Source organism: Trichosurus vulpecula, chromosome 2 (assembly GCF_011100635.1).
Source record: "Trichosurus vulpecula isolate mTriVul1 chromosome 2, mTriVul1.pri, whole genome shotgun sequence".
In the NCBI taxonomy this organism is placed as follows: domain Eukaryota; kingdom Metazoa; phylum Chordata; class Mammalia; order Diprotodontia; family Phalangeridae; genus Trichosurus; species Trichosurus vulpecula.
Window position 1 is genome coordinate 375,422,098 of NC_050574.1, and position 22,560 is coordinate 375,444,657.

A 22,560-nucleotide genomic window follows, 5' to 3' on the forward strand; every position below is an offset into this window, starting at 1 on the left:
TCTAGAGAATACATTAAGCCCTGCCTATAAAAGCTGTAATCAGGGAAAACAGTATCAGAGGTGATCATGAGGGTGAGCCTGTTGTAACAGAGCCTCACTTAGGGCCTTTTCTCTTCTCTCCCCTCCTCAATGCTCTTCCTCCCCCTGCCCCTACTGCCCACCACCAGTTCTTGAGAAGTGACTTTGTCTACTGATGGAGTCAGAGGATTGGAGGATTTTAATACTTAGGAACTTGGGTATGCAGGAAGGAGACAAGCGTTTCTTAAGTGCCTACTATGTACCAGGCACTGTGCTCAGTGCTTTACAAATATTATCTCATTTGCTCTTTACAATAACTGTGTGGTGTTATCACCATTTTACAGTTGAGGAAACTGAGGCAAACAGGTTAAGCGACTTGCCCAGGTTTACATACCTACTAGGTGTCTGAGGCTGGATTTGAACTCAGGTCTACCTGAATCCCAAGGCTACATCTACCAGCAAGTCTATGAATTATTAGAGCAATAGCTAATGACCATATACTAATGGGGGCAATTTGTAGTATGTGTCAAATTGTAAAGAGTTCCATTTACTGGGAGAGGTTAAATATAATGTGCTCTTGCAAAACTGATTGAATCCAAACTTCAGACGAGGATTGCCCTTTGTCCATTTTTAGGTGGATAAACTGTGGAGTTCTCTATACTCAACCCCATAAAGATGAATTCCCTCTTTAGCCATTGCTCAATGGAGGTAAGCAAGAGAGAGAGAGATTTTTTTTTTTTAATATGGGTTTGGTGACTGGATTTATACTCCTTTCCCAGTACTCTCCTACTGCTTCAGGTGTAATTAGTGATGTTTGGATAGTCCTCATTTACTGAGATACCTGTTTTTTCTTTTGAAGAAAGAATAGGTTATAGCCTTGGACTGTAATAGACTATAGTGAACTATAATAGGTTATAGCCTTGGACACCTAAAGTGGACCCAGTTCTTGAGGAATAAATATTATATTACTTGGCTTACTGATGGTTCTACCTAGTATATATGTTAAGTTTATATGTTACGTATGATACATATTATGGTGATAGATAGCATATATCAAAGTTAAAACATTTTGTGTCTGTGTGTGTATATATGTATTTGTATATGTACACACTCAAGTTTTAACTGCCCAGTGTTGTTAAAAAAGCATCAGACCTCCCAATAATTTCACCCCTTACTGTGATGAACTTTTTCTGGGAAGAAGCTATCCAAACTATCCTGGGGGAAGAGGAAACCTGTGTGTGTGTGTGTGTGTGTGTGTGTGTGTGTGTGTGTGTGTTTATGACAAACAGGAATTCACATGAGGAAAAAGGAAACTTTAGCTGACTTGTTGATAACTTTTAGTCCCTGGATGAAGTTGAAACTTGAGCTTGAGCCCCCATAGAAGAAGGACTTCTCAGTAGACTTCTTGCTCTCCAGAATGGTTGGATCAGTTCAGTAGACTTCTCAAGTATTCAATATTTGGTACCATCCCCGATGGATCAACTGCAGAGGGGGAAGTTTTATCTCATAGGCCAGGGTATAGGAACTAGGGCCAGTCTTAGTACCAACTCAGGCCCTGGGACAGGTTGCATGTTGGAGATTTTTGACCTCTTAACTGTCTTGATGCAGATGATCCAGACTTGTGACAATGACCAATAATAATGTCCAAGGTGTCATCATCTATTGGGTAGAACTGATGCTGATGATACTGTTCCTGCCTATCATAATTGTTTTTAACTCAGAAAATTTATGAACTGTGAATTAAGGAGTTGTTTCACATTAGTATTTGTATTAAATTCCTTCAGTTGCTGGAATTTTTTCAAGATTGTTTTTATAGTGGATGATCACTTAGAAATTTTTTAGACCTTGCCACCAAGGGTTGAGATGTGGTAGGAACTCTTTTTGTTTTATGAGGGTGGCAAGTGTTTCACTAAGGGGTGTCACTGAGCAAGTTCACCCAGGCTACTATGGCTGATGAAGGTTGGATCACTTCCATACTCCTCGCCTCTCCTGAGTCTTTCTTCTTCCATTCCCGTTTGCCTTTGCTTCCTTGCTTTCCTGTTCCCTTTGGCAACCTTGATCATCACCCTAAATTCTGGGTAGTGGCAGGTGACCATTAAACTGAACTGGTGAGCCAATCAGTTAATGAACAGTTATTAAGTGTTTACTGAGTTCCAAGAGCTGTATAAAGCACAGGGTATATAAAGAAAGGCAAAAAAAGGTTAGTATTCTCAAGGAGTTTACATTTGAAGTTGAGGGAATAGTATGTAAATTAATAAATATATAAACAATAAATTGAAACTAACTTATATAGAAGGGAAGGCTTTGGCAGATGAGAAAAGCCTCCAATAGAAGGTGGCATTGATGCTGAGTCTTAAAGGAAGGTGGAGGCTAAGAGGCAGAACATACTAGGCATGGGAACAGTGAGAAAAAAAGGAAAAAAGAATTGATGGATTGTCAGTTATGAAGAGCCACAAATAGGCTGGTATGACTTGTATTGTAGATGGAGGAGGGAGTAAAATGAAAGAAAATTGGAAAGGTGGGAGGGAGCCAGGGGGTGAAGAACACTAAATGGCAAACAAAGGACTTTATTTTTGATCCTGGACGTAATAGGGACGCATTAAAACTTATTGAATGAGGAAGGGAGTTACATGATTAGACTTCATCTTTGGGAAAATAAATTTGGAAACTGTTTGGAAGATTGATTAGAGTAGGGAGAGACTTGAAGAAGAGAGACTGTTTAGAAGGCTTGTGGTTTTTTTGTCCTTCATTCTTTTTTTATTTTTTTCATTTTTGAGTTTCTTTTTCCTTTTTTCATTAAGTTAATTTATTTTTAGTTTTCAGCATTCACTTCTATAAGTTTTAAATTTTCTCTCCCTTCCTCCGCCTTCCCCTCCCCAAGATGGTGTGCAAGCCAATATAGGCTCTACATATACATTCCTATTAAACATTTTCACATTAGTCATGTTGTATAGAAGAATTGGAACAAATAGGAGTGGCCATGAGAAAGAAAAACATAAAACAAAACAAAGAAAATAGTCTACTTCAATCTGTATTCAGATTCCATATTTCTTTTTCTGGATGTGGATGGCATTTTCCATCATGAGTCTTTTGGAATTGTTTTAGGTCCTTGTCCTTGCATTGCTGAGAAGAGCTAAGCCTATCAAAGTCAGTCATCGCACACTGTGGCTGTTATTGTATACAGTGTTCTCCTGGTTCTGCTCACTTCACTCAGCATCAGTTCATATAAGTCTTTCCAGGTTTTCCTGAAGTCTGCCTACTCATCATTAGAAATCTTTTTCTTAAAGATGATATGTGAACCCAAGGGAGCTGATGAGATCATGAAGTAAGAGAACATATTGGAAAAAGAGACCAGGGCCCAGGACATAGCTCTCGGGAGCATCCAGATATAGGGGGCATGACATGGTTAAATACCTAGCTGAGAAGGAGCAATCAAGTTGGAATAGGACTACAGGGGAGCAGGGTCACAAAAATCCAGAGAGGAGAGAGGATCCAGGAGGACAAGGTCAAGTTAATGGGTTAAGCATTTATTAAGTGCCTACTGTGTCCCTGGCACTGTGCTAAGCCCTGGGGATACAATGAAAGGCAAAAAACAGTTCCTGCTCTCAAGGAACTCTCAGTCTAATTTTAAAAATATGCAACAGCTATGTATAAACAAGATCAATACAGGATAAGTTAGAGATAACCTCAGAGGGAAGGCATGAAGATTGAGGAGGACTGGGAGAGGCTTTTTCTGGAAGGTGGGACTTTACCTCAGATATGAAGGAAGCTAGTGTAACAACAACGTTGCTAGCAGCTGCTGTGGGGGTGTAAGACCAACAACACCAGCACACAGGAAGGCTGTTAGCACAGGTTCTTTAATCTGCCTTTCTAAAGAAAATAACTTTAAGGGTTTAACAAGCTCTGTTTAATTAAACATACATATATCATTCACTTAGTTTGGGGGAAAAGCCAGCATCCTGAACTTCAGAGCAAATACAAACAGAAATTACAAGCAGAAATTATATAAACAGATAAATGAACACAGATAAGTCTGACAGAAACATTATATTCAGAGTTACCAGAGAGAAAAGCACCAACATCTGGATTTTCAAAGCCGGGGGTGGGGGCTCCAACGGCTAATACCCAGAGTCTTGACTGGTCAAATCACAGGACACTCTTCCAGTGAGTGAGAGCCCCAAACAAAATGCTGACCTCTGAGTTTATATACCTTGTTCAGGGTCAAAGGGTGTCACAATCATGTGACTCAAAACCGTGTGACACTTCTTCGGGCATCACAACCATGCAACTCTAACCTATGTGAATTAGGCTTTCCCTTGAGTAAGTAGGTCATCAAAAGCACTTGATACAACAATGCTCCAAAAGAGAAAACAGCAAAAAAGTCCCACCCTAATTACAAATACAGCTAGGAGGTAGAGATGAGGAAAGACAATGTTCCATTTATGGAGGACAGACAGTAAAAATGTGCAAAGCTGGTAAGGGAGTATCTTGTGTGAGGAACAGTTGCTTGATCATAGAGCACATTGGAAGGGGAGTAAGGTAGAAGAAGAATATAGGAGGGGGCAGGTTATGAAAGACTTTAAAAGCCAAACGGATGATTTTATATTTGATCCTGGAGATAATAGGGAGACACTGGAATTTATTGAATAGCTTATCAACAGGGTGAGGGTTGATTAAAAAGGTCATCGGCAACTTTGAAGGGAGTAGTTTCAAATTGAATGATGAGATTAGAAGCCAAATTGCAGAGGGTTTAAACGAGAGTGAAAGAACAGATTTGGAGGCATTGTCTACAGTTGTCCTTTGATATCGGGGTTAGGATTGCAGGGTGTGAAAAACACAAATGTGAATGACTCAAGGCCCCACCCCAAACTTTAATTTTTAATAATTCTGATCATATTTATTTAACACACAAAACAACACAGCCACACCCATAAAAAGTTGCTGTTTCTATGTGAGAGACATTAGTATCTTACACACTATTCAGTCTTCACAGCCACAGTTGTAGCTGCTGCAGCTGCTTCACAGATTATCTCCTCTTATGAAAAGTGCAAGATACAAAGATTACTGAGAAAGAAAATCACATGGGTGAGTCTAAATGGTAGCAAGACAAAGAGGAGGCATTTTCAAAGAGAGTGCATAGCCTACAGTTCTAGTCTTTTGACTTTTATTTCTTGATGTCCCATGGAATCATTAACTTCCATTTGTCCAGTTCTAATTTTCAAAAAGTTATTTCCTTCAGTAAGATTTTTGCCTTTTTCCAAACTTAATTTTTTCTTTATATTTTTTCCTTAACTCTTACCTTTTCCCCATTCTTTCCCCTACTTTGAATTGGTTTTCAAAAACCATTTTTTACCTCCTTCAATTATTGCTTTAACTATTCTGGTAATTCTTGTTGGACTTTTGTTCAGGCTGCATTTTTCTTCAAGGCTTCACTTGTAGATGTTTTCAAGTTATTCTATCTTTCTATGTGTTGAGCTACTCTGTCATGTAATGGCTCTCTGTGGTTGGTTTGTATTTTTGTTTGCTCATTTTTCCAGACCACTTCCTGACTTTGGACTTTATGTTAGTGGTAGGTTCTTCACACTTCTTGGTAGGGAGGGTAAGGTTAGCCATGACCTTTTTACCCTTCTGTCTTTCTATTGCTCTTACCACCCAGACTGGGAGTCTACAAACTTTCAGTGCTCCCCAAATGGTATGATCTAAGGGAAATCTGTTCACCACCCTCCAGGTTTGTGCTCTTCAAGTTCCTTACACAGGTTTGGGTCTGTTGGTTTGTTTCTGGTTTGGAGTTTTAGTAGACTGCTGCTTGACTCAGCCACTGTTGGCCCAATGGAGGTACTCTACAGGTTCAGAGTGACTGAGCTGCCAGCTCCTCTTTGGTCTGAGATGCTGTGCTCTGCTCCTGGGACCAAAGCCACACAGCTGGCACCAACACTTATAACCTCCTTTCTTGGCTGGATCTGTGACCCAGCACTGGGTGGTGGTGATAGAGCTGGCAAATGGTATCATTCCTGTGCCCGGCGTGTGCTCAGGAATCCCCTAGGATCTCTTTCTGGGTCTCTGTCCCTTCCTTCTCTGGGTACTTGAATGGGCCTGCTGCCACTGCTGCCACAGCCACATCCTTCTGGCCAGACCCTGTACCTAGAGTTCACAGGCCTTTATGTTCATTTTCCTGAGCTGCCCTGGGCTGGAAATATGAGTCATTGTTATTTCTTTTTGACTTTCCTGATCAGAATTCAGTCTGGTACATTCACAAGATCTTTTTTGAGATCTTTGTCAAGGAAAGCTAGATTCTAACTTTTCTGTCTTGGTGCTTTAAAATTCTTTTTAATGAAATAAGACATGGTTCTTTTGCAAGAATAAACAAAGCTAATACCTGTCTCTTGTTTAGGGTGTTGCGGGTATACAGCACACAGAAGAAGCGTGTTGCCTTCAACGTTACAAAGATGCTGTCTGGGGTGGGAGCTGAAGGCGAGGTAATTATCTTTTTTATTTCCATTTTAACATTTTATATGTTATGTTTTGGAACTTATAGATAGGTCTAGGAAGGTTTCCTTCTGGATTACATTAGATTCAGAAATAGGACATCGGAGTTCTAATAAAATTTTGTCTGTGATTTTTGGCCAGATTAAAGGGAACTTTAAAGCACAGGCATAGCCAAGCTTCTGCTTGTAAGATCCTAGAATTAGAAGAGACTGTTGATAAGATTTAGAGGTCATGTAGCACAATTCACCCTTTTTTTTTTTGCCACTTTTTTATACCTTTTTTATGGCAACTTGCATAACTACCAGTAGAGTGGGGTAAAAAACTGATGCCTTTTGACTTTTTGTCCAGCATTCTTCTACTTTATCACATCATTCAACATGGGAATTTTTGTGAATCTTACGGCTCATTGTTATAGCCTAGTTAGCTCCTGAGGAGAAAAGTAGAGCATGGACTCTTCTATCTAACCCCCAAATGGAGCAATTTGGATGAAGTCACCAATGTAGAATCTACCTTATGGGTTATCACGTGGCCAACATTTTCTCCAGTATAAGGACATCTTTTTCCCAACACCCAAGTTGTCCCCAGGATACTGTTCTCTACTTTTCTTAACCATTTGTCTACTAACTTAAAGCTAGATGATACACCCTGCTATAATAAGGGAGTGTGTTAGCAATTTTTAAAGTACCAGTGGCTTTTACCTTTATCCTCATGCATTGTCATCCCCTGTTTTTGTTTTTGTTTTTGTTTTGTTTTTTTGTCTGTAGAGAGGAGGCCCTTAGGATTGACAAGTGTATGCTATCCAAAAGCATCTCTCAGCACTGAAAATCTCACTGCTGTTGAAATGTCATTTAACTCCAGTTTAACACTTTGGTACAACACTGTTGTAGCCCTTATCCAAATTATGAAAGATTTGCCATCTTTATTTTTCCCCTTTCAGTGATCCTGCTAGCATTCCTTTAGAGCCGACAACTCATTTACTAAAAATAATAGCAAGGACTAAGGATTCCCAAAGGACCTTGAAATCCTGTGCCTTCAAGAGGATCAGTCATTGGCTGGGCTTTAAGACATCAGTTCATTTCAGCAAACATATACACAAACCTTTAAAACCACCATTCATTATGAGGGAAGGGCCAATGTTGAAATACTTTTCAAAATTTAAGAAATACTAGAATTCTGTTTATTTATGTGTTTTGACTGGATCTATGATTTCATCAGTGTAGGTATTTCCTCTAGCCATGTGGATTGGTACCTTCTTTGCAATCGACAGTCTTAGAGTTTTCTAAGTTTCCTGAGAGATGGGTTATTTATCCAAATTCATACAGCTAGTCTCTGTCACAAGTAGGGCTTAAATTCAGGTCTTTTATCTTTGAGGCCAACAGTATTCCACACGGCCTTTCCTTTTTTTTTTTTAAGTTTTTCTTTTGAATTATTGAGTATTAATTTCCTCCCCAACCCCCCACTGAAAAAAAAAAAGAAAAACAAATACTTGCAATAGATACGCACAATTAAGTAAAACAAATTCTCATTCTATCCCTTCTTCTCTTTGAGATGGTTGTCGTTGTTCAGTCATGTCTGACTCTTTGTGACTCTGTCTGGGGTTTTACTGGAGTGGTTTGCTGTTTTCTTCACCAGCTCATTTTATAGATGAGGAAACTGAGGCAAATAGGGTTAGGTGATTTGTCCAGGGCCTGAGGCCAGATTTGAACTCAGATGAGTCTTCCTGATTCCAAGAGATTGCCCCTTCTGTTATCCCCACTGCCGCACAAATGTTCAGTCTCTCCCTATCTATTGATTGTTTCCTTGTGGTCTACAAACATGCCCATTTTTTTCTGATCTTCAAAGAAAAATCACTTAATCTGTTAATCCCCACTAGCAGTTGTCCTCTGTCTCCTCCATTTTGTTGCCAAACTCCTTAGAAGGCTGTCAATAATAGGTCCCCTTCATTTCTTCTCACCCTCTTCTTAACCTTCTGCAGTGTGGTATCTGACCACAGTCAGCTGACACTGCTCTCTTCAAAGTTACAGTCCTCTCTTAATGGCCAAGTCCAGTGGCTTTTCTGAGTCCTTGTCCTTCTTGACCTTTCTTCAGCTTTTGATCCTGTTAATCACTCTTTTCTCTGACTTGTCTCCCCTCAGTTTCCTTCATCCAGGCCATTCCTTTTAACTGTTGTTGTCCCCCCAGCCTCTATCTTGGGCCCTCTATACAGTTTTGCTTGGTGATCTTATTGGCACCCATGTATTGTATGATCATTTCTATACAAATGATTCTTAGATCTTTTTATGCAACCCTAGCCTCTCTCCTGGTGGTTGGTCTTTCAACTCCAGTTACCTGTTAGACATCTCAAACTGGATGTTCCATAGTCAGGCCACCAGTAAACATTTATTAAATGCCTCCTATTTGCCAGGCACTGTGCAAAGCATGGGGGATACAAAAAGAGGCAAAGACAGCCCTTGCCTTGAGGAGCTCACAGTCTAAGGTGGAAGATGACAAGCAAACAAATATATACAAACAAGCTATATACAGGATAAATAGAAAATAATTAAAGGAGAGAAGGCATTAGAATTAAGAGGGGTTGTGAAAATCTTTCTACAGAAGATAAGATTTTAGTTGGGACTAAAGGAAGCCAAGAAAGCCAGGAGGTGGAGATGAGGAGGGAGAGCATTCCAGGAATGGGGGACAGACAGAGAAAATGCCCAGACCTGAGTCTTGTTCATGAAACAACTAGGAGGCCAGTGTCATTGGGTTGAAGAGTACAAGAGTAAGGTATAAGAGGCTTGGGAAAGTAGGGGGGGTAGCTAGATAATGAAGCACTTTGTACACCAAACAAAACATTTTGTATTTGTCGCTGGAAGTGATAAGGAGTCACTGGAGTTTATTGAGTATGGAGGTAGAAGGGTTGGACTTGTGCTTTAGGAAAATCACAGGAGACATCTTAACGCAACATGTCCAAAATTGAACTCATTCTCTTTATCCCCAAACCTTCCCCTCTTCCTGAATTCTCTATTATTGTCCAAGACACCATCATCATCCCAGGCCCTAAACCTCCGTGTCATCCTTGCCATATGCACTTTTTTTGTCAGCTTCTGTTGCTTCTTCATTGACAACATGTCTCATATGCACCCTCTTCTCTCCTGACACTGCTGCCATGCTGGTATAGGTCCTCACCTTACACCTAGACCCTTGAAGTAACCTTTTGGATGTTCCCCTTCCCTCAAGCCTCTCTCCATTTTAGTCCATCCTCCTATCAGCTATCAAATTGATCTTCCTAAAGCACAGGCTCTAACCGTGTCATATACATCCCACCCTACACTCCACTTCTCCTTCAATAAACTATAACGGCTTCTTATTATCTCCGGGAGCAAATAAAAAAATCCCATGTTTGGCTTTAAAACACTTCATAACTTAACCCCCTTCTACTCTTTTCCAGTCTTCTTATAACTTCCTCTCCTCCATGGACCCTGATCCATTGACACTGGCCTCTTTGCTTCTCCTTACACATGGCACTCCATCTTCCAGCTGTGGGCCTTTTCATTGGCTGTCTCTTATTCCTGGACCTCTCTCCCTCCTCATTTCTGCCTCCTCACTTTCCTAGCTTCCTTCAGATCTCAGCTAACATCCTACCTTCTGAATGAAACCTTTCTTGGTTCCCCTTAATGCCAGTGTCTTCCCTCCCTGATTGTCTTCAATTTATCCCATGTTGAATGATGTGATAAAGTAGAAGAATGCTGGACAAAAAGTCAAAAGGCATCAGTTTTTTACCCCACTCTACTGGTAGTTATGCAAGTTGCCATAAAAAAGGTATAAAAAAGCTGCAAAAAAAAAAAAGGGTGAATTGTGCTACATGACCTCTAAATCTTATCAACAGTCTCTTCTAATTCTAGGATCTTACAAGCAGAAGCTTGGCTATGCCTGTGCTTTAAAGTTCCCACAGAGTAGGTGCTCAATTAATTGAGCTTGTTTAACTTGATTCCCATATTGGCCGTGTCCAAAAATGTATTTCTTGTTTTGCATTTTTAGTCCATTACTTCTCCGCCAGGAAATGGGTAGCATTCTCTATTATCAGTCCTCTAGGATCATGGTTGATCAATTCGCTATCAGTTCTTAACTCTTTCAAAATTGTTCTTCCAATTCTGTTCATATCACTGCATCAGTTCATACAGATCTTCCCGGTTTTCTCAGAAATCTTCTCACAGCACTCCACTGTATTTATATATTGTAGTTTGCTAATCCGTTGCCCAGTTGATGGGTCTCCTCCTTACTTTCCAGTTCTTTGCCATTATAAAAATAGCCATTATAAATATTTTGGTACATATAGGACCTGTTCCCTCTTTCTTTGGCCTTTTTAGGAGCATACAGCTAGTACTGGTATCACTAGATCAAAGTGTATTCATAGTTTAGTAACTTTGGGGGCATAATTCCAAACTGCTTTCCAGAATGCCTGGACCAGTTCTCATCTCTGTCTGTAGTGCAGTAGTATTCCTGGTCAAAGGATCTGCATGGTCCAGTGACTTTTTGGGCAAAGTCCCAAAAATGATTTATAGAGTGGCTGTATTATAGTTCCACCAGTGGTGCCTTAATGTTCCTGTTTTTTCAAAGCTCCTCTTTTTGTCATTTTCCTCTCTTTTGCCATTCCAATGGATGTAATGTGGAACCTCAGAGTTAGTGATTTGTTTTTGTTTTTTTGTTTGTTTTGTTTTTTTGGAGGGGAAGGCAAGGCAATTGGGGTTAAGTGACTTGCCCAAGGTCACACAGCTAGTGTGTCAAATGTATGAGGCTGGATTTGAACTCAGGTCCTCCTGACTCCAGGGCTAGTGCTCTACTCACTGTGCCACCTAGCTGCCCTCAGAGTTACTGATTTGGAGAATTTTTTTCCCATGGAGCTATTGATAACCTTGATTTCTTCGTTTGAAATTTCCCTTTACCATTTTTCAATTGGGAAATGTTGTAATTCTCTTTAAAGAGCTCCTAACCTGCACCACACATGTCATCATCAAAAACATTATGTATTTGTTATGGTGCAGATAGAGGAACTATGCTATAGTGGTCAGAACAGTAAATTTGGAGTCAGAAGACGTGTGTTCATGTCTGGCCATTGACAATTACCAAGCTGTTTGACTATGGAAAAGTCATTTAGCTTGAAAGAGTGTCAGTTTTGTCATGTATGAGATGGAAATAAAAATAATTGTACTTCCTTACACAGTTACTGTGAGAGAAGCACTTTATCAGTGTATAAGTGTAAGTTGAATGGTGTGAAAGACCATACTTAAATTTACCTGGACCCATGCATCCAGCAGGTGCTTAATAAATGTTTATTAAATTGAATTTGATTTGTAGAATGGCCTAGCTTCTAGAAAAACTCAGGAGGAAGAACAAAGACATCTGTAGAGAAAGGTTATTTAGTCAAAATAGGAGTAGGTCACTGTATATTGTTTGTTTTATCCCTCAAGCCTAAATGTATCTATATAATTAAGATCTGTAGTACTATTTTGAAATCTCTTCATGTTATAGGCAAGAAGTTACCGAATGTTTCACGATGATAGCATGAAGTCATTCTTTCGTAGACTTAGTTTTACTCCTGATGGATCTTTGCTTCTCACACCAGGTAATGGAAGAAAGAATATAATTTATCTATTAGCCCTTTTTGTACTCACACCAAGAGTAGTATTTAAGACATCCTATTTCAGGAGTGTGGTTCATGTTTGGACCAATAGGGTTTATGTAGATTACATTTTCAAAACTAAAACTAAGAGACAATGTAGCTACATAACACATACACACACACATACACACCCCTTTACTCCAGAATTTGTGTGGCAAGAGCTACGGAAGTCTAGCAGTGGAAGTTATGTTGCATAAGGGAATGTCAAACACTTTAAGTCATAAAATTCAAACTTACCAGTTACTGAGTCCAGAGAAGTCATTTAAGGTAAGGAACAACAGAAGACAGTGTAGTATAGTGGTTAGAGAGCTAGTTTCAGAGTCAGGAAGACCTCTAATATTTATTTGTTATGTGACCTGGGGCAAGTCATTTAGTTTCTCAGTACTCCCAGACAACTCTCAAAAACTATAATTTGAAGAGAATGGGCCAGTCTCTATTGCACTAGTAAGTTTCTCACTTGGAGCTCCCTACACTGATGAAATCACAGGTTCAATGAAAAAGAAAGAAAAGTTAAAGGATCTTTAACTAATATTTGTTAAATCACTACTGTATGCAAGGCATTATTTCATTATTCTTTTGAGAGGTATATATATATATCTAGGCTGTGGTCCTATGCTACAGCTTGAAGTTGGCTAAGGCATATAAGGATGTCAGGTGTCTGCAGGCCAGGATGGGCAGGACAGGGAACAGACAGGGCCACTGGATTAACATGAATCCATATACCAGAGCAGCTAAGGTGTAATTACTAATTTTGGGACCAAGGCTTCTTGTCCTTGATACTGGTTTCAGGTACTTCTCTTGGTGGAATACATAAGAGCTGATAGGCATATTGCGTTTCCCAGAGCAAGGCAATTTCTAGTGGTTGTAGGATGGTGGTGCAAGCAGGTGCCACAGGTCTGTGCACACAAGGTTTAGAGTTCAGGTGATCATAGAGTCAGAGTGGGGAATCCCAGAGGGTTAAAGGTAGGAGGAACCCAAGAAATCATCTTTTCCAACATCCACCTTTTACAGATGAGGAAAGTGGCATCTAGAAGGTAAATGGTAGAACCGCGTAAGATTTTAGTGGCAGAATTTAAGTCTTGAACCCACCTTTTCTGAATCCCACTCTAGTGTTCTTTCCAGCACACCACAAGCTGAGATAGGAGAGAGCCAAAGGGTCTGGCACCCATGTAAGACAAGTCAAGAAACATTTAGATACTTATGTGCCAGGCAGGCTCTGTGCTAAGCACTGGGGATACAAAGGAAGGCAAAAACATTCCCTGCTTTCACTGATCTCACATTCTAATGGGTGGTGAGGGGTGAGATAATATGTAAATAACTATGTACATGTAAGAATAAATTGGAGATGCTCTCAGAGGGAAGAAACTGGTAGGGAAGTGATGAGTATCACCATTTTTAGAGGGTAGGATTTAAGCTCACTCTTGACAGGGAAGCTAGATACAAGAAACAAGGAGGGAAAGCATTCCAGTACTGTTGGGAGATGAGTCTTGTGTGAGGAACAGCGAGGCCAATGTCATTGGATCACAGAGTCTGTGGAAGCAAGTAATGTGTAAAAGACTAGAAAAGTAGGAGGTGGCTGGATTATGAAAGGCTTTAAAACCCAAACAGGATTCTATATTTGATTCTGGAGGTAATAAGGAGGCCTTAGAGTTTATTAAATAGTAGGGATGATGTGGTCACACCTGTATTTTAGGAAGATCACTTTGACAGTTAAGTGCAGAGTAGGCTGAGGTGGGGAGACACTTGAAGCGAAGAGATTGACCAGAGGGCTATTGAAATTCTCCATAAATGAGGTAATCAGAGCCTGCACCAGCTGGTAGCTATGGCATAGAAGAGAGAATGGGGCATTTACTGGAGCTTCTAGGGAGAGGATAAAAACAACAGGACTTCACAACAGATTGGATGTGTGGGATGAGTGAAAGTGAGGGGTCAAGGATGATCCCCAGGTTGTAATGCCCAGGCGACTGGGAGGATGCTGGTGCCCTTGACAAAAATAACAACGTTCAGAAGAGGGGAGAGTTTGGGGGTAAAGACAATGTGTTTAATTTTGGACGTATTGAGTTTTAGGTGTCTCCAGAGTGTACAATTTGACAGGTCCTAGTAGGCAGTTAGAGATGTGAGACTGGAGGTTGGGGCTGAATAAAAAGATCTGAAATTCACCTGCATAGAGGAAGTAATTGAATCCATAGGAGCTGATGAGATCACCACGCCAAATAGTATAGAGAGAGAAGGGAAGAGGGCCAGGGACAGAGCGTTGGAGGACACCCACAGTTAGCAGACGTGACCTAGATAAAGATTCAGAAAATAAAACTAAGAAGAAAGGAGTCGGACTGGTAGGAACAGAACCAGAAGAAAGTGTTATGAAAACCTAAAGAGGAGAGAGTGTCCAGGAGATGAGGACTGGTCAGTAAGAGGTCTGGGTCTAGGCAAAGGGTCTGAGTAAAAGGGCACATGGAACAAGATTAACGTGAAAGCCTTTTTGAGGCAGTGGTTTCTCTATGTGCTCCCTGCCTGGTACCAGAATTGGTCCCCTCAAGAGTGAGTAGGTGTGTGTGAGCCCAAAGAATCAGGCAGTACGAATGCTTAGCTGAAGTTGGAGAATAACAGGAAAGGAAGATAATAGTCTCAGGCACAAGAATCTTGTAGAAGAGCATAAACCATCTTTAGGCAAAGATTATTTTTTAAACAAAACAAAGGTAAATGCTATTGTTTTGAAATAGTTTAATAATGTCATTTTCCCCCCCATAATCTTTTCTTCTCTTGTCCCTGAAAATTTAGCAGGTTGTGTTGAGTCCGGTGAAAATGTAACAAATACAACTTATGTTTTCTCCAGAAAGAATCTTAAAAGGTATGGTTTGTAGACAAACATTTAAAAATCTCTTTATGTACTTATTGTTGCTTTTTTCCTAAAATTATGATGGTTCCTTTAGGCCTATTGCTCATCTCCCCTGCCCTGGAAAAGCAACACTGGCTGTCCGCTGCTGTCCAGTCTACTTTGAATTGAGGCCAGTAGGTAATACAAGTAGTACAACAGAAGTAATTGAAATAACTCTCTGAGGCATATCACAGTAAGAGACTATGGTCTCTTTGTTATTAGGAAAGATGAGTTGCTGAGGTTGGCTTTTTCACAGTCATGGCTGGAGGCCAAGACTGAATGATTTCCAAGTTCTAAGAACCTTTTTGTAGGCGGTGTGCAAGTTAGTTTGCAGTTTACTTTCCAAATAATCAATAATGGGACTGTAGTGCCCAGTACTAGAGGGTATCTTTTTAGTTACTTTGGTTTTTATATGTAACAGGGATAGCTTTTTATCTGTGTGATTTATTAGTGTTTCCTTTTAGCTTTTCTAAGTTGCAAAAATATCACTTGGGTTATTTTTTATCAGCCTTTAAAACTGACATGAATAAATGTTAAATAATCTGTCTGAGCACTAAAATGTCACCCAGAATGTAGGCTTCTTGGGGGAAGGAATTATTCCATTTTTAAATTTGTGCTCTCAGTTCCTAACAAAGTGACTGACATATAGTAAAGTGCTTAAGGCATTTACTTATCAATTGACTGATCCTTAATCTCATTTTTCTGCTTCAAGGAAGCTCTGTCCAAGTTATTACAATTTCTTCACATTATCTTCTGACTTGCCTAGGATTAAAAATGCATTAATACCTATATTAGTAGTTTAAGTGCTCAAAACTGACTTTCAATTAACTTATGTTAGATGAAACTCCTGGGTTGAGGTTTCAGTTTTGGCAGCTTGCCTGTCATTTCCTTTGAAGTTTTTTTTTTCTTTTAATTTTTCTTTCCTTATGGCTTTTTTTCTGCTTTAGATAAAGCATCACAGGAGTCAGGACTGGAACTGATTAGCCTACCCTACCGGTTGGTGTTTGCTGTGGCTTCCGAAGATTCTGTGCTTTTCTATGACACCCAGCAGTCCTTTCCTTTTGGTTATGTGTCCAACATACATTATCATACACTGAGTGATATTTCATGGTGAGTTACTGGAGGGAGGGGGACTTTGAACTCTTAGTTTTTGTCTCTGTACCTTCTTACCCTTGAGATATGGTGTTGTATGGAAACGTATCTTAGTTTTTATCAAAATGTTTTATCCTTTTTCCCACTACTCTGGGGTAACCTGAGACATCTGCCACATCCATTTCTAGAAGTTAGTAGATTAGATTAAAGGGACCCAGTAGAGAAAAGTTGCACATCTTGCCAAGGTAGTACCATAAGCTTTGTGTTTCCATACCTGATCTTTGTTGTAATTTTTGTTCGGTGATGAAGAGTGATGTATAGTAGTCAATATACAGAGTGTCCCAAAAGTCTTAGTGAGCTTTAGGCCGTTAAAGCTATTTAAGCTATTATTTAATATTATTATATATGATATATAGTAGCTTTAAGCCATTAAAGCTATTAATGTTATATGTATTATATGATTTATTATATATATTTTATATCTATATAATATGCTATGTCATATATTAGGTGTATTATATGTATATAAGCTATTAAATTTCAGTTATTTATTAAATTTAAATTCTACTAAAGCTTAAAGCTGCACTAAGACTTTTGGGACATCCTGTATTGTAAGATCAAGTGTGATAATATATGTAAAGTGTTTTGTAAACTTTAAAGTGTTATATAAATGTTTGTCATTATCATTATTATTATTATTTGTACTTGGAAAAGTACCCGGGGACAAGAATGTCTTTTTTCCCTTCCTCACTGATTTTTTTAAGCATCTAAATTTTAATAGGAAGCTACTATATAGTTTGTTACAGTTTGAGTCCTGTTACAATAGTAGGAAGTGAACAGATGAATCTAGATAAAATTGAATTACAAATAATAAATTATCTTTTTAACACTTTGAGATTTACAAAGTACTTTCTTTACAGCAAACCCATGAGTTAGATAGTACAAGTAAACATTATCTCCATCTTTACTGGGAGAAACTTTGGTTTATGGAAGTTAAATGAATTATCCAGTGTGTTACAGGATTGGAACTTAGTCCTTGTAGTTGAAAGACCATTTTTCATCCAAAGTTTAACTTTGACTAATTGGATCCACTTGAAATAGAGAACACACTTAGATCCCATTTTCAAGATTTAACCACAATTTTCCAAGTTATCTGTTTAGTTCTCTAGGTGAGATCTGATAACATAAGGCAAGCATTGTAGGGTACAGATTTACCCTTGGTAAATATATTTCGTAGTATCTTGGTTTTTAGTTTTATTTTCAATTTCTTTTCTCAACATGTAGAGTAACAAGCTCTGTAAAACATTTTTTACTTTCTTCTTTTCTTTAAAAAAAAAAGGTCCAGTGATGGGGCTTTCCTGGCCATTTCTTCTACAGATGGGTATTGCTCCTTTGTGACATTTGAGAAAGATGAACTTGGAGTGCCTTTAAAGGAGAAACCTGTTTTGAATGTGAGAACTCCTCATACAGCAGAGAAGAAAGCCAAGAATCAGACATGCCGAGTGACTTCCCCAAGCCCCAGGCCAGTGGAAGGAACCCCTACCAGTAGAAACCAAGATCCAAACAATTCTCTCACACCCCTTCAGAACAGGCAGTCTCCAGCCCTAACGGTGAACAAGGACTCGCCCATGAGTCCTCTCGGAAATAGAAGCTCCCTGAATCCGTCATCAGAAGAGAAGAAAACTCTGCAGACTTGTAGTCAGAACATAAAGTCAAACCAACCCCGGAGAATTACATTGAATACCTTACAAGCCTGGAGTAAGACAACTCCTCGGTAAGAAAAAAGTTAGCCAATATAGAAAATTGTAATTATAAAAAACTGGAGAGCGGGGAAGAAGACATACTAGATACTTCTAAAAAAAAATAAGAGGTTTCTACAATGAGGTCTGTGTTTCAGTAGATAGCAGTGCTTTGTGATCTAGTTATAACAATTTATCCATGATGACTAATACTATTTACCAGTTGCTTTTGTATCGCAGGCTTGGTAGCCAAAGTGTCTGGCTGCTGTTTGTGCCGTAGGCAGGAGAACCACTTAATTGAATTCGAGTTCATCGTAACAATGCTCTCTTCAAATAGCAATTCCTCTTCCTTCTTGCTTAGCTCAGATATACTTCAATGGATCCATGGTCTCATTGATGTGGGTATTCATCCAGTGCTTCACAAACTTTAAAACTTTTAACCTTCTTCCTCAGAGATAACCCTGTTCTGCAGAAAAACCTCAATACAACCAAGTGATGGATTTCCAAGCCAAAGTTAAAATAAAACAATCTCCCCTAAAAGATTGGAGAGTTGGGAGGAGAAAACCATTAATGGTGATAATTGCCCACCACTATGTTCAGATCTTTTCACTTTATTCTTTTCTCAGCATTCTCCTTCATAGAATTCCATAGTGAAAGAGACCTCAGGAGGCAGCTAGTCCACACTGTACTTGTAGAGGAATGTCTACAGCATCCCTACCTTAACTTTACCTTAAAAATAAGAGGTTTCTATAATGAAGATGTCTCTGTCTTTCAGTAGATGGCCGTGTTTTTTGTGATCTAGCGATAACCATTTATCTCTGACAACTAGTCCTATGTACTTATTGCTTTCTATTGCCTTTCATCATAGGCTTTGTAGCCAAAGTGTGGGCTGCTGTTTGTGCCGCAGGCAGAAAGGCCTGTGATGAGGGGAAATGACCTCAGGAGGCAGCTCCTTTTACTTTTGGATAACTAGTTGTTGGGAAGTTTGAGCCTGATCTGCCTTTTCTGCTGCCCCCATGCAGCTTTAACAGCTGGAGGTCTATGCAGCAGTGCTGCTCTCTCTCCAAGCTGACTGCTTTTAAGCCATTTGAAAATAGCTCTCATATCCATGGGGTTTTCACACCCCCCTCCCCTCCAATCTCTTCTCCACGGTAAATATCCTCAGTTGCTTCCATTGACCTTAGGATGGCTTGATCTCGAAGCACCTTGTCCTGGTCATTTCCTAGGATTCCCTGTAGTTTATTAATAAGCCGCTGAAAGTGTGGTAGCCAAAACTGAACCAAATCCTACAGATGTGGCCTAATGAGGGGAGACTATAGCAAGACTATAGCGCCCTCTTGTGTTCCACATATTTGGCCTCTCAATGCAGCCTAAGGTTGCCTTAACTTTGTTTGTTGTCACATCACACACCATTGATTTGTAGTAAGCTTGAATTTCACTAAAACCCCCAGGTCTTTTTTTCCCCACAAACTATTGTCTGCCTATTCTTCTAGCCTGTTGAGCTCATTGTGGGACCTTCTTGGTCTTCTATCATACGACTATGTCTCTCCCAGGTTTGTGGCAGTTTCCAATTTGATGACCTTGCCATCTATCCCTTCATTCAAATTAATATTGAACAAAGGGCTAAGGATGCACCCCTGGAACATTCCACTGGAGCCCTCTCTTCAAGTTGACATTAAGAACTGGCTTTTTTTTCCTAAGGGGATAGATCACTACTTGGATTAAGTGAGGTGCTGATAATGAATAAAAGGTAGAACTACTTAATTTGTACCTTGCTTCTGTTTTCTCTGCCAGAGAGAATGATATTTGGAGATGGCAACTAGATGGCATGGTGTGTAGAGTTCTAGACTTGGAGTCAGAAAGTTTGAATCCAGCTCTAAACTTAATAGCTGCATGACTCTCGGCAAGTCACTTAAATGCACTCATCTCAGTTTCTTCATCTATAAAATAGGATAATAATAAAGCCAATTTAACAGGGTTATTGTGAGGTTCGAATGACATATATGTAAATCACTTGACAAACCTTAAAGTGATATATTAATGCTAGCTATTATAGAAAAGGACATAAGAAAAGAATATTGAAACGTAAGTGAGAATTAAGAAAAACGTGGTATTTGTCATCAACTTCAGCTCATTTTGAGTTTTTGAATTCCTAAAACTATCATTTCTTTATTACTTGAATTCTATTACATATTCATGATTTCTTCCTTGAGAGCTTCTTGGTCCACATACGCAGATTTTCCCTATAGAATTTTAAGTAATGGGATTCTTCTTAGCCTTTCTCTGAATCCTTTAAAATCTTAGGGTTCATGTTCCTACTATCACAAATTCTAAGATGGAGTGGTCACAGATTCCCACATTTTCCCATAATTTCTACTTCTGTGTCAAGATTAGGGCCAATTCACTGCTTTCTCCATTTTTTGAAGAATAAAATTATTAAGGCAAGCTAGAAATTTATAAGCTTTTATCATAGACGGGTCTAACCCATTTCTTTATAATTTGAATTGTCTATCACTAGTAAACTTCTTTTCCAGTCTGTGCTCTTTTCCCCAAACTCTTTATTTCATTTTAAGAATACTTGCGTAATTCTCAGCTGAAAATTTAAGCATAATCTTACTTTTAATCTTTAATCTTTACTTTTAAAAATTATTAAATCATTGTGCTGTTTCCTAAAAATTGAAAAAAAAATTGAATTTGGTTATCAGGCATGAATAGAATGAATGCCTATCCATTATTCAACCATGTTCCCTATCATTTTATTTATTTTTTAATTTAGGAGAATAAACTTAATGGCCTTAAAGACAGATGGGCAGACATGTACTCCACAAGTCAACTCAGCAGCTTCTATCCCATCTCTAGAAGTATGTCAGCCAGGTAGGTAAATTTTGGTTGTTTAACTAAACCAGAGGTATTTTAAATTCCATTGAGTTGAAAGTTAATATCTCTTGTTAGTTTTGTCATGTCATCCTCTAGTGATGAAAGGTGTAACTTCTTAAAACTGTCATGTATATTAGTACTTATTGGTTCCATATAAATAACTCAGCAGAGATTTCCGACGGGATTCTCACAGAGGCTGACCTGCCTTCCCAGTTCCCCAGGGCAATTACGTTTAAATGGGGTAGAGTCCATATTTATCAAGATTGTACCTGTATTTGCCACTTTAATCTAGTTGGGATTCCTCCACACAATTCATTCTCTTAACTGATATTGAATTTGTTTTTGTTAAAATAAGTTACATCTGACTTTAAGAAGTTTTTAGTTCCTACTCAACAGATAATTTATTTAGCACCTTACTATGTGCAAAGCATCATACAAAAATTAAATAGTCTTAACTCCTCAAAGAGCTTACATTCTGTTGGACTTTTCATAACCACATACTTATGCTTCTCAATATTGTAGAGATACCTGAAGACACTCTTTGCAATTCTCCAGAATCAAAACGCCTCAGGCTCAATGAAACACCCACTTCACCATCTTCTGAAAATGAAAGGAGCCACGGTTTAAGTAGCTGAAAGTCTGGAAGACTGGATTCCTGATGAACTTTCATTATCTAGCCATAGTATATGACCAAAGTAGGAGAGGCCTTTGGGTCCCAAAGGAGGCTTGTCTGATGGAGTATGTGACTTGTCCCCCATCCAGCCCAGGTGCAGCAAGCTCTTGAAGCCTGATTTTTGTAGTAGAAGATACTGGTTTGTACTGCTTTTTCAGCAAATAATTATGCTTTCTATTTATCACATATTTTAACTCAGGAGAATTAAAGTATTTATCCTTAGATTAAATACCGGCATTGTTCTCCTAAAGATGGAACTCTAAACCTCTTTAGCCATCTGGAAATGTTTAAATTGTTGTGAAAGTCCATGAACCTTGCCCCTTGTTCTAAAGCATTTTCCCAATGATGAAACTTTTCTCCAAGATTAGATCTTTAAAAAAGAAGAAAATGTAATCTCTTTTACATTTGATCTTTTGGATTTTAGAGGGTATGAAATGATTGGTAATTTAAATTATAGCTTTCACTTAGCTGGAAAGTTTTTTCGTAATTACTTTATTTGCATTTCAAAAATTACTTTAAAAAGCCCACCATGTGTCTTGGATTTGCTTACCTCAGTCCTTACGGGTAACAATAATAAAACGTTTTTAAAAAACTAAGCTTTTTTAATACAATAGCGTTAGAGTTGGAAAGGCCATTGGACATTTTCTAATTTGGTCCACACTTCAATTTTTTTAAAGTTTTACCATTTTGTTTTTACATTACAAAAATTTGCAGATTACTCCAACTTCATGAGAGGTCTCTAAGTAAAATTAGTAATGAAGTGAGCTCATCTGAAAATGCTTACATTTCACCTCTGTTGCAGCCTCCCCTTTATCTCAGTCACCTTGTTGAGGAAAAAAAATAGAAAAGAGAAACAAATTTCTCGCAACAAATATAGTCAACAAATTCTCTCAGTGGCTACACACACACACACACACACACACACACACACACACACACACACACACACGTTTCATCTTGCACTCTAAATCCCAAACTTCTTTGTAACAGATAGCATGTTTCATCCTTAGTCCTCTGGAATCATGAATGGTCATTGTATTGACCATGGTCACTTCAGCTTTAAGGATGAGGAAACTGAGGCCCCCCAAAATGGGAAATACCTTCATATTGATATGGGGAAAATATTCCCACTGAATTCTTA

At 38.9% G+C, this 22,560-nt stretch overlaps 1 protein-coding gene across 1 annotated transcript in view; it reads left to right on the forward strand.

The window, feature by feature from the left end:
* Positions 1–22,078, forward strand: part of CHAF1B (chromatin assembly factor 1 subunit B) — a 40,072-nt gene extending 17,994 nt beyond the window's left edge. The window contains exons 6-13 of the mRNA XM_036745970.1: positions 6,410–6,494; positions 12,013–12,106; positions 14,942–15,011; positions 15,094–15,176; positions 15,986–16,148; positions 17,470–17,904; positions 20,646–20,743; positions 21,269–22,078. Coding sequence (XP_036601865.1) covers positions 6,410–6,494; positions 12,013–12,106; positions 14,942–15,011; positions 15,094–15,176; positions 15,986–16,148; positions 17,470–17,904; positions 20,646–20,743; positions 21,269–21,381 — 1,141 coding nt within the window. The 3' untranslated portion in view covers positions 21,382–22,078. The remainder of the gene's footprint in view (positions 1–6,409; positions 6,495–12,012; positions 12,107–14,941; positions 15,012–15,093; positions 15,177–15,985; positions 16,149–17,469; positions 17,905–20,645; positions 20,744–21,268) is intronic.
* The last annotated feature ends 482 nt before the right edge of the window (positions 22,079–22,560 follow it).